Raw genomic sequence first — 13,001 nt, 5'->3', positions numbered from 1 at the left:
CATTGATCAATTATGTTGTAAACTTTTATCATTTTATTGAAAAATGAAGTTTTAAGGAGTAGAAAACATGATATTTAAATATTTAAGATCAATTTTCAATTGATCGAATTTAATTAAGGATAATAGTCTCTATTGTATCTTGTTCTTTTATTCCTCTCTAATCGATCAAATTTCGATTTATCTGCACTCTTTCATTTTTTTTCAAATCCTTTTTAACTATTAGATGAGTTTCAAAACCTTAATACTTAAACCCTCTTTCTAAAAGTGGTGAGGACAGCTTTGAGAGTAAAAACTCTATTTTTGCGCTTCTTACCAAATTAAATAGTGTTTGCCTTGAGAGAAAATCACCTGGGCTGAAGTTCAAAATCAATTTTTGAGTGAAAATTTTTTGTTTCAAATGGGTTGATTCATTGTGTTATTCATATTTAACATATTTGGGGTAAAAACCAAGTTTCTTCTAATGTAAACTTAAAAAGAGGTCAAGATCCAAGTTTGGAGTGGATTCCAAGTGTTTTCTAGAAAAGAAAAAAAAAAAAAGGTAGTGGTTGAAGCTTTAAGATTTTAGGCAAGTGGTCAAAGAGACGATGGAAGGCTTGGGTTAGGTAAATCTTTATACTTAACTAATTTTTCTTCATAGTGGATTATTTGATTGCTTAAAGTTTGTGATTTTTTATCTTCTTAGAAGTTTTTCACATTAAAAAAAATTAGTGTCATTGTCTCTTTATTCTATCTTTTTATTTATTTATTAATATTTTATTAGGTGATGATATTTTTATATTAAGTTATGTTGTTTATTTAATTAGAGCATGAGCTGAAATTTGGCTATTAGAGCTTTGAAAGAATAACATATATCTTTCCTATTGTTAATTGATGTTAAGGGACACGTGAAAATGAGTGGTTATGTTGATGCAATTGTTTATATATCATGTTTGGGGAGTTTCATTTGCATGTGATTTGTATTGAATAACTTTTTTGGAAGAATGTTGGTGTATCCATTATTGGTTGAGTTTCTGTTCATACTTAGGATAAAAAAAAAATAATAAAAATAAAAATAAAAATTCATAGGAGAAAAGTAGGAGAATTGTGAGTATTTGTGAGACACATTTTCTAAATGTTGCAAGAACACTTATTCCCATCATCTAGGTGTTATCCACAGGTAAGATTTATCTTTAATGTACACAGAAATCGATGCTCTTCCGCTAAACAAACGGACTATTAAACACAATTCTAGACAAAGTGAATAACATTAATTATCAGGTTTTTGTTGAAACATAATATTAGCTTAAAATTCTATGCTATGAGTTGGATACAAACTGATCTACCGAGAACCCATTTATGAACTCTGATAAAAAAAAAAAAAGTTGTTGATTAATAAACTGACAGTATTCAAAAATTAATCTGAGTATAACCAAGGTACAGAAGAATCAAAATCAGAAGAGCTTGCTTGCAAATTCAGTGGCAGAGGAAGGGGAAGGAGTGGTGGCTAGGTTTTGAAGCCCATGAAGGCTCCTTCCAAGCTGAAGAGCCACTTTCACTTCAAATAATTCTCCATTTTCCCTTTCCCCCACCTCTTTCTCCTTCAAAGTTGATTCTATGGTCTCTTCCATGAGCTGAAAGTACCCGGCAGTGCTTCTATACATCTCAAACACCATGCCCACCTGCCCACCATGCTCCAATGTGTTTACCACTGTGGCCAGAGCTCCAAACACCACACCCAACACCACAGACCACGACCCATTCCAGGGCGATCCCACCAACGCCGATCCAATGGCTGCGATGCCAGTGAAAAGAGGGCCACAAATGGCTAGAATTTTGTTCACTTTCAATACTAGTTTGCTTAGCCTCACATATTCTGCAGCATCCTTCCTCTTCAGCACCCCAACAACCTCCCTCATCTCCTCCTCAAGCTTCTCACTCCACCCATTTCTCTCCATCCCCCCACCAACCTTCTCATGTGGAGACCTCTGTTCTCTCGGCCACCACACTGCAGGCTCCACAGTCTTTGGGAACTTCTCGAGCATCGTCCCTAGCAAGGGAAGGGGATAGGCCTTGTCCAGCGCTAACACCCTCTCCATTGCAGCGTTCACATCATTCAAACAGGGGCTTCCAACCGCAACAACAGTCTTGATTTGCTGGTGAAGGTGCTTAAACAATCTAGCTGCATTCCTTTGCTCTTCTGCCAGCTGAGACGGCTGAATCTTGTTCATCACCATCAAAATCCCAGTAGCTGCTGTGTAGAGTAGAGTAGAGGAGAGCTTCAAGGCCAAGTGTGGTGCACCCCGACCACTCACAGATGCAAGTCCAGCCATTATTGCAGCTGTGACTGTCATCCCGTTTACAGAGTTGAGGAGAAGACGGTTCCAATTATCACGCTGCACACAAATATTTTTGTGCATTTCTGATCTGTCCGCAACAGCTTCCATTATAGCGTAAAGCTCCTCAACCACCTTTGAGTTACAGTGTGCTTCATCATTTCTCATATTAGTACTAACAAGAGGCTTCATTTCTACAGAATTGATGGTTCGTAAGCCATTTTCTCTGTTCAGTTGCTGAACCAAGTTTCCACTAGGAAGCTTCAGAATTGAAAGATGGCTTGCCTGGGGCTTTGAGGCAGCTGCTCTGATGTTTCTGGGAAAAGCTGAACCAGAAGATGAAGAAGAAGAAGAAGAAAGAGATGATGCTTGAATGGTTGCCATGGTCACTGGTGATGGTGTGAGTATAGGTTTTCGAGGTTTTGAAGGATTGATTATGGGTTGAAGAGTAGGGAGACAGGTGATGGAGATATATATAAAGAAAATTCAAGTATGAAATGAAGGAGCGTGTAACCACTTTCCTACTCTTTGAATGAAATTCCACGGCTTTGACTGAACTTTTTCCTTTCCATAATCATCTTCTGCTTTGATGTCATGAATTTGACTTGGAATCCGTAAACCACTAATAAGGAAACTAAATGGCATAAACCTGATTAGTAGGTTAGGTTGGGACTCATTTTTCTCAACAAGTAGGGTTTTTTCTAAGAGAAATTTTTACCCTAATGATTAAGGAGTAGATACGCACCTGATGACCAAAGAAAACAAGGACCAGTGAACCATGTATACGCAAGACACAGTCCTTTTTCTATATATAAGCCTGAATAGGGGTGCGCCTTGGGCAGCTTCAACTCAACCCAATCTGAACCGAAGCTTGTTTTAGGTCGGTTTCGGCGGTCTCATTCACAATTTGAGTTGGACTCAGGAAATAAAAAGGTAACATGAATCGAAGTCGGATTGGATTTAGGTTGGGACGTCAGGCAAAACGTATGAAATCCAATTGAGTATTTAATAATTTTAATAATTAATAATTATACTATATATATATATATATATATATATATATATATATATATATATAGGATATCATATATAATTAAATTTTATAGTATATTATTTAAATTAGTGATATTTAAACTTTAATTAACTTCTAATCTTCACAAGCGAATACCCTTTTTCATTTTGTTGATAACCTTCAAATGATAAAAGACCTCTAACTTCTAAATAAGGAATGCAATGAATGTGAACCTAGAACCCATCTAGGAACACTAGGACATACTTTTTCATTACCATACTTTCTATCCTCACAGGACCCATAAGTACATGTGTAGTAAAACTAGTGGCCTAAAAGTGGAGATTTCATCTAACTTCTTATGTGACATTTTAATGTTTCCTTAAGACACCACAAATTTGGTGTTAGGCTCACTAAGTTTAGAGGCTTCTCTAATTAACTTATTTTTGACAAACCTAATGAAATTGCTATAGTTGATGTGTCATAACCTCTTGTGCCACAATTCAATATACACACCAAAGACTAATGAGTGTTAGGACTGATTAATGCATGTATAACAGTTGTCAGTAGTCCAAAATCCTAATAGGATACATTTTCTTTTCTTATCAAAACTTCACGCCTATCTTAGAACACTTAACCGATTGTTACATATTTAACTAATACTAATCAAATTTGCTTTAGTCTTTCAACATTAAAACATCCTTATGCAAATGAAAACTAGGTAAGGTAATAGATCTCTTATCTTTCACACAACCCATACTCCCATACTCCCATCTTCAAAGGTAGCATTTGCCCCATTGAAATCCTCAAAGATGGTGAAGAATGGTTTATCTCATGTCATGTACTAAAAGCACCCACTATCAAAATATCAATCATTAAGAACTCTAATTGTAAGTGTAATGAAAGCTACCCTCCAGGTCAGATCACTCTTTCTAACTTAGACTTAACCCTTGGGGCAATGCTAGATCGAATCTTCCTAGACCTAGAGTGAGACTTCCTACTTTTTAAATAATTAAGATTCAATTCCTAAGAGAGTTGGATACACTAACGAAAAATATTCACATAAGCTTGGAATATGTCGAATAGCTTGTTATAGCACTCACAATCATTGCTTCTAAACCTATGGCATAAGACACCTGTAAGAGAGGGCTTTGAAGGAGTCTTCTCATTGGGAGGTGTTTCCATAGGCTTAACAAAAGTATTCTTATCACTACTAGGATGATAGATTTATTGATATAGCCAATACCTTTCTTACCAATAGCTGATTTCCTCTTAGAAAGTTGATCATCTAGCTTTCTAGTACTAGGGTGAATAGGTAATTCTCAAAAATTTATGCCCAAATGGTGTATAGATATCTTGGATTATTAGTACACAAATCAATTCTCATATAACTAATCTAAAAGGCATAATTGAATCTCATTAGTCAATTTGGGATAGACCTAGAGTTATTAATTTAAGATATTCCATTGGGCATAAACCTTTAAGGATTACTTATTCACCCTACATGGATTGCCTCAAACCTTTATCAATACAAAATCCATGGATCTTATAGTTTGTGACAAAAATTCACTAAATTTGAAGAATCATACACAATTTTAATTGATTCAATGCGTCTTCCTACAAGTCTTATACCAACCAATACATACACGTATTCTTCATGTCTATGAGGCAACACACTTTTGTGCTTCTTAATGGATCCACAAAACCATATTGAAGCTCGATAGCTCAGATCCTAGACCTCTGTCTTCTTCTTTGCAAGGACTTTCAAGATTTTCTTATCAAAACCTTGATTTTGAAAGTTTAGAATCAATGATGAATTAATGACAAAATATTCTCTTTCTCTTGGTGTATGTCCCTTTAATAAGGTTATGAAAAATAGTTTTCTTTTTATAAATACAAAAACCCAATTAGAATAAAATGAAGAGTCTAATAAAGTTGAAAAAAACCTATAAGAAATTTAACCTTCCTTAAGTCTTTTAGACTTTTTTATACATATATAATACTAGTTTCACTATTATTTAACCAAAATTCAAAACTATATATGCACCTTAGTTTCAATTTTTGTCTTCAACTTAAAAATGTAGTATAACACTCCATGATAATGAAGTAGCTTCAAATCAATAATCTTGGCAGCAAGAATTACCAATTTAAACTAATACACTAACAGTCTATATTAAAAATATACATCAAATTTAAAAGATTTTGCAAATTAAGAACAGTATAAGCAGAAATTTTAGAAGGGCTAGCATGAAAAAATGGTTGAGAAAGAAAGGAGACAGATATAACTTGGTTTTAGGAATGACTTGGATTTTTATCTTAACATTTTCCTATGATCTTATTTTCATTCAGGTGGTTTAATTCAAGTGAAAATTAATCTTATTTTTATCCACATGATTTAATTCGAGTAAATATTATACCAAGTAGACAAATGAATCAAGTCCCCAAGATATGATTCATATTTGTGAATTAAATTTCACAAAATCAAGCTATCTGCATAAGATTTTTAACTGGACCAGGCCGAAAACAACTGGAGATAGTATATAAATGTGGTGATTTCAGGGCAAGATCACGATAAGATAGCATTCAAAGTAAAGAAATCAACCACAAAAAGAATAGAAATATCGATGCTAACAAGGTTCTCCCATTTCAACTAAGGCATCCCGCAATAGGAAAACTTGGTAAAGAGGTGAGTCTGAGAAATGAAAACCTGCAAAACTTCTCCTTCCTTTTATTTTGATTGGATGAGTGGAGTCTATATTGGGATCCTGAGTGTGATAACCAAACTGCTGCTACTGGTGTCTGTCTTCATATGTCAAGAAGCAGACAGCAAGGGTCCTCCATGACTTCTTTGATGTGGCGCAAGAACAACACTGCCTCTCTTCCATCAATTAGCCAATGATCGTATGTCAAAGCAATGTACATCATTGACGTTGCAATTATGTTGCCTCCAACGACCATGGGACGTTTCACTATAGAGTACATACCCAGGATTGCCGACTGTCAAAGATGTTAGAATGTGTGAGGTTCTCTGTTTAATTACGAAAGGAATCTACTGATATGGATAACCAGAGGGTTTTATGACAATTTATCATCAGGGCATGAAGGAAAAAGTATATCTTCTAGATTATTAAAAGAGAATCACCAAAATTTCAACTTATTGCATCAGTAAAGCCTTGAACCTGAGGGGGATTGATGATGGGAGTACTCAAAAGGCTTCCATACACACCACCATTGGATATTGTGAATGAACCTCCAGCCATCTCATCAATTGATATGGTTCCATCATTTGCTTTCTTGGCCAGTGTATTGATCTCCTTCTCTATCTCAGCAAAATTCATCCTACCAGCATCACAAATAACTGGAACTACGAGGCCCTGTTGGGAAATAGGATTAGGAGGGGACAAAAAAAAAGCTCAGGGCCACATGCATGAGCAAGGACCTCAGTGTAATGAGCCACAGGTCGGCGCTGACAAACCTTTGGAGTTCCAACAGCTATGCTGATATTTATATAATCTCTATATATGATATCATCCCCATCAATGACCGCATTGATGATAGGCTGATTCTGAAGCCCACTTACAGCAGCCTGCAATATAATACAAAAACATATATATCCTTAAATTAAACTACAAACACTGAGCAAATTTCAACATTTAGGACATGCTGCTTACCTTAACAAACCCTGACATAAATCTTAACTTCACACCATGCTTTTCAAAAAATGCATCTTTATAATCAGAACGAAGCTTCATCAAATTGGTCCTGCAATAAGCAGCAAGCACAGCAAAAAACAGACAAAAATCACCAGAAGTGCCTGATAGCATGCTAAAATGCGTCAGGCAATTTCAATATATATTGATGACGCAAATTTGTTTAGCACAACCTGTAAGCAAACCAGAGACCATTCTCAGCTCAGTTTTATTTGGCTCTTCAAGCACTCTGGTCCTAGATTGTTAACATGTGAACTAGGTCTATCCAATTTCGGTTGATGACTTGGGTAAACAGGTTGAAGCTCAAAACAAACCCTAACATATTTTATACAGTCAGATAAGTTACAAAATAAGATCAACCTTACACTGATATGCATTTATAAAGCATCCACATTTCACTTAACAGTGTAGGTCATTAACATTGCATGCAAATAAAGAAAAAATGAAATTTTTCAATAAGTTGGGCCAAGTCCCAGTGAAACAAGATGCAAACTAAATTCACTTGGCCTTAACTTTGACTGATTACTTCTATGGTTCAGTCCAGACTTCTTCATGCTTCAGTTAGGTTTTGGACTAAAAACTAAGAGGCAGGGACCAGCTTTGGTAAGTACAATTCAGAGTGGAGTTTAACCAAAAACAATTCCAAGTGGAGTTCAACTTTATCTGAGCAAATTGACATGGACTCCTAATATTATAAATTGGTTGAATAAATAACATACATATCAAATTCATTGAATGTTTTCAACATAGCAAAAGTGTTTTGAGAATCTTTCAAATGCATTGCAACCCGTTTCCGAAGCCTTGTCATGGGAACCTGTAATCAAAATAGGTTCTAAAAATATTGAATCTAGATGACGAAGACTTCTTTACTAAAACATTTGTTTAGCCATGAAAGACATAACATTAAGGAATTTCAGTTTGTGTATGAGCAAAAATGACAAGACTTATGCGTCTTTCCCTTTCCTTAGGAGGAAGCACGGGTTCTGAGGCAGACTGTTTAGGAGGTGGTGATGGGGGTACTTTCGGCTTCCCCATAACAGGAGCTGTTTCAGGTTTGGATTTTTTATTCTCATTTTTAATTTCAGCAGCAGGAGGTGGCTTGGGAGCAGCTTCGTCCAATTTCTTCTTGGATGAAGCAACATGGGTTACACTCTCACCAGATTTTGAAATGACAGCAATCTTAGTACCTGGGTCTACAACATCTCCTTCCTTTGCAACAAACTACCAGCAATTAAATACCAATGCCAAAGTTAAAAATCAGCATCCTAATCTTTTATAAAGGTAAAAAAAAATACATAAATAAATAAATAAAATGGTAATGAACTTAAAAGTAAAGGGTGTATAGCAGAAATCCAAATCTATAGATATTTTACCTTCTGGATCACACCCGCCTTGAGACTAGCAACATCAATTGTTACCTGATGAAAAATAAGAAATTCAAGAACCAAAGGTAATAATTTCCCTACACAACCTAGAAACCTCCAATTACAGCACTTAAATACCACTTCAGAATTTGCACCTTATCTATCTCAATTTGAGCAATAGGCTCATCAACTTGCACTCTGTCACCAGCATCTGCTCCCATGACATCAGAAGTGCATAATCACTCATTCAACATTATAAAGAATGAATAACCTGATTAACGAAACAATTGGGATAGGTACTGGGAAAAACATGCTCTTCAAGAATTTTGCCAGAATGCCGTCGCTAATATATTCACCCATAAAAGGGACAACAGCATCAACCAAATCACCTTCATTGTATGCATATAGAAGAAATAAAAGCACACAGATTTTAGACTAAATACAACTCAATTGATACATTTGTGTGTCTGCATGTGCATGCCTAAGTATGATGATGCTGAGAGGCAAATGGAACATATTCGGGTTTATGCATTAGCTTGAAGAACATTTGAATTTTTGACACCATCTTTTCAGACAGGGTAATCCAGATCTTAATTGCTCCAAGACTAGGCATTTTACTTTACACTTAAGTGGGCAGCATAGTTTCCAAATGCCAGTGCGATATCCCAAGAAATCATGTGCACACTACCCTAGATGGATGCACTATACGCATCTCTATGATGGATGTCAAATATAGTACTGTGTTATTTAAGTCGATCACATGTATGTTCTTCCAAAATTTTGTGTTTAGACACAAGTTGTGAAGAGAGCTTCACTGAAAGAAAACTACAGCTAAGAAATTTGATGCCACCTCAACTCAATCATATTAAGAACAATTACATTTAAGTACTTTCTACCTACATATAACATGGACACACGTAATTTAATAGGAATTCACCAAGAGAGACATGCAAATATCAAACCATTGTCTGAAGAAAAATGCCTGCTCTGCATTTGCATGGTAGCCTCTGGATGAAGGCAGGCAGCAACTTCCCTGCATAAAAAAATAAACTAAAATATAAAATAAACAAAAAAAATTAAGAGAAAAATGCTAAGGAGTAGCAGGTCAAGAATACCAATAGCCCCATTTTTAATGAATTTCTGCCGTATTTAGCTTTCTTCATTTTAAATTGCTTTTAATGAACTGGGATGGATTGATATCTCTATTTAACCTGTGTTGGAAGTAAGGAATTGACCATTCCAAAGAGGGAAAATCATGGTGCAAGTTAATTCTATAATCTATCCCATCTGTTCCTACCATACATATCAGGGATCACCACAATCAGGGAACTCAATCTGGGATTGTAGCAGGTTTGGTTTTTTAAACTCTTCTTAATCATGTAAATGCGTTTACAATGAACAATATCTACACAATTTGGTGAGAGTCATTACAGAATGACATCAAAGTTGATCCCGACCCAATGTGGGCTTTCATTTAGTTGCCCCCAATGGGTGTCTTGTTGTCTCTCCTCCCAAGCCCCTTAACACAAAAAGGGTAAAATATATACCCACTTGGAGCGGGTTGTCACACCTTAGCAATTATTCCAAATGGTATCCAAAAAATTCTAATTTTGATCCAATACCATATGTGGTGAAAACGCTCACAACTTTCATAAACCGCCCAATAACAAATAGATTTGAAGCTTAAACAGGTATGTATACGTACAAGCTAATCGTTTAATTTTCATAGGTAAACTAAATAGTGGTTAACTAACATCACACATCTACAAACCCATGAGAAAATCAAATCAATGGTACAAAAGATAGGGTTCTAACCGAAGCAGACGAGCCTCGAGAAGCGACGCTTCGCCTTACAACACCAAACATCTTTCGTCTGATCCCACAAAACGGCCTTCAGTTGCCACCGTGTAGTTACCGAGAACCAGTGTGTAGTTACCGAGAAAAAAATAATGACAAAGACAAAATAAAAGTTCCAAACTTGGATTATGAAGAAAAAAAAAAAAACCAACACGAAAAATAAGATCGGAAGTTTTTTGTTCTTTATTCTTTTGTTTTCCAGATTTTTTCTGGAGAACCAAACAGAGGTGGAGAAAAATGAGAGAGAGTGAGGTGCGACCTGATTGGAGAGATTAAGGAGGATCTCGGCGATGTTTGATTTTCGCTGAAGAGAAACGAGCTCACGTTAGCTTTAGAGGCGCGCCAAGCTTACGTTATAGCTTTTGATGGCCCTCTCTCTCTCTCTCTCTCTACAAATTATTTTTTTATAAAAATAAAAATATATTTTTATTAGATTTTTAAAATACTTTTTTAAGAATATAAGATAAATTTGTAATTTTTATGTAAAAGTTATTATATTATTTATAGAAGTTATTAGTTTTTTTCTCCTTTAAAAATACAAAGCCGTCAATATATCCAAATAAGCACTTTTTATTATTTAAAACTAGCTTTTAAAAATAAAATGAAATAGAAAATAATTTTTTGAAAACAAAAATAAAGTTTTTAACTTTTTTTTAAAATGAAAGAAAACTAAAAATTAAAATTAAAAATTAAAACCATAGAAGGCAAGTAAAATAGAACAAGATTATTATTCTTTTCCAAATTCTTTAAATTTCCTTTAATTTTTTTGAATTTTCTAGTTGAGAAAACAGATAGATTTCAAATCAAATAAGACTTAATATATAATTTATTATTTTTTTAAAAATAATTTAAAATTAAAAAATCAATCCAATCAATAAAAAAATTCCATAGACCAAATCTTAAATTTTTTACATGAATGTTTATTTTTCTAGATTTTGTTATTAGAAAAATGAATTTTAGAACAAGTGACACTTAATGCATATAATTCAATTATAAGCCTAATAATATTTAAAAATAATTTAAAACTTAAATATCAACTTAATTAATAAAAAGAATTCATGAGCAAAATTTGGTTTAAAATGTCCTAAAGAAAAAGAAAAAAAAAACTCGAAATTGAGTGAGACATGGTGTTTTTGATTTATTAAAAGAGTTATTAAGTTTTAAAAATAACTTAGAACTCATAAATAAAATCTTATAGGATCATAAATCCGTAGATCAAAATTGGTCCAAATTAATTTTCTTGCTACTCTTATGTACATAACCATAGTTTTAATAGATTTTCCTATTGAGTAAATAGTAAAAAGTGCATTGAAATTTTTTTAATGAGTGTAGTAATTTTAATTTAGAACTCAAAAATTAGATCAAATAAATAAAAATAAAAATAAAAAAGGTCAATAGATGAAACTAGTCTAGGCTGAGCATTTCTTTCTTACATATAATTATATTTTCTAAATTTTTTTTAATAGGTGAAATAATTTTATATCAAATAAGACTCAGAGCTCGTTTGATAGTGATTATAAAAATCGTTTTTATTATTTTTAATACTTGAAAATTTTCATCATTCAAATATTAGAAATATTATAAACTTTTTTTAAAATCACTTTCAAACGCACTTTTAGAGTACGTTTTGTAGTGATTTTAAAAAAAATGTTTATAATATTTTTAATACTTGAAAAATAAAAAATTTCAAGTATTAAAAAAATTAAAAACTCTTTCTAAAATCTCTGTCAAACGCACTCTTAGTGTGTTTGATAGTAATTTTAAAAAATATTTTTAGTCATTTTAACACTTGAATGATAAAAAATTTTAAATGTTAAAAAAGTTAAAAACGCTTCCTAAAATCACTATCAAACCGGCTTTAAAGTGTTTCTAGGAATTTCTTCTTAAATATCCTTGCTTGATAAAATAATTAAAAGGGCCCTGTCATTCTTAAAATCTTTATAACCATAACATGAAGATGGGATATTTAAAGGCCAATAGTTGTTTTAAGATTACATAATTAAAAGGAGTTTTATATAGGTCAAACAAACTTTTTTTTATCGGACCAAACAAACTTTTTTTGCAAAGCTAAACAAACTCTCCTATCAGGTCAATGTTTGACTTTGATGCCATTTGTAACGACTCACTTCTAACTATATAAATATTAATATTTTTGGACTCAAAAATATCATCACGACTTTAAAACACGTCTCTATAGTTACAAAAAATTCATACGCATATAACATCATGAATTTTTTTTTTTTCAAGATATATTCATAGAATTAAAACTAATACCCAAATTTTTAAAATTTTATTTTTAATTTTTAATATTCAAATTATCCTTTTTCAACATGATATTCTTCTAGTCAATTAATAGCATATTCACCATATCATATAAAATTAAAGTGACGATTGAATACAATGAGAGAAAGACTTGATATTTGGGATGATGTGAGTGGTGAAAACTAGAATGCATGGCAATTGAGGTTAATTATATGCTTTGATAGGATGGAAATCCACGTGGAAATTGATAAAAGGAGCATTGTTCATGTCAAAAAAAAAAATTTTAATATATGATTTATAGAAGAAAAAAAATATAGAAATGGGCCATTAAATTTCTTCCAAAAAAGGTCATTGAAATAAAAATAAAAATATAAAATATAAAAAATTGAAAAAAAGGAACGAAAGTTTTCTTTATGAATTTCTTTAGATGGTTTAGCATCTTATTATAATTATTTTTGAAATATTAATTAAAGAAATCAATCAAACA

General features: G+C 33.1%; 2 protein-coding genes across 2 annotated transcripts; both read right to left on the bottom strand.

The window, feature by feature from the left end:
• Positions 1-1,430: 1,430 nt before the first annotated feature.
• Positions 1,431-2,696, bottom strand: LOC100264022 (probable F-box protein At4g22030). Its single transcript, XM_002277759.1, has one exon. It carries the CDS (start codon positions 2,694-2,696, stop codon positions 1,431-1,433), a length of 1,266 nt encoding a protein of 421 aa, XP_002277795.1.
• A 2,809-nt stretch (positions 2,697-5,505) lies between these two features.
• On the bottom strand, positions 5,506-10,573 carry LOC100257173 (dihydrolipoyllysine-residue succinyltransferase component of 2-oxoglutarate dehydrogenase complex 2, mitochondrial). Its single transcript, XM_059735661.1, has 7 exons — positions 10,211-10,573; positions 9,358-9,428; positions 8,551-8,784; positions 6,993-8,449; positions 6,797-6,907; positions 6,501-6,695; positions 5,506-6,318 (listed from the first exon to the last, which is right to left on the bottom strand). The coding sequence occupies exons 4-7, from the start codon at positions 7,143-7,145 to the stop codon at positions 6,127-6,129; spliced, it is 651 nt and encodes a 216-aa protein (XP_059591644.1). The 5' UTR covers positions 7,146-8,449; positions 8,551-8,784; positions 9,358-9,428; positions 10,211-10,573; the 3' UTR covers positions 5,506-6,126.
• Positions 10,574-13,001: the final 2,428 nt, after the last annotated feature.

This window comes from Vitis vinifera, chromosome 19 (genome assembly GCF_030704535.1).
Source record: "Vitis vinifera cultivar Pinot Noir 40024 chromosome 19, ASM3070453v1".
NCBI classification, from domain to species: domain Eukaryota; kingdom Viridiplantae; phylum Streptophyta; class Magnoliopsida; order Vitales; family Vitaceae; genus Vitis; species Vitis vinifera.
This window is presented reverse-complemented; position numbering and strand designations above follow the sequence as displayed.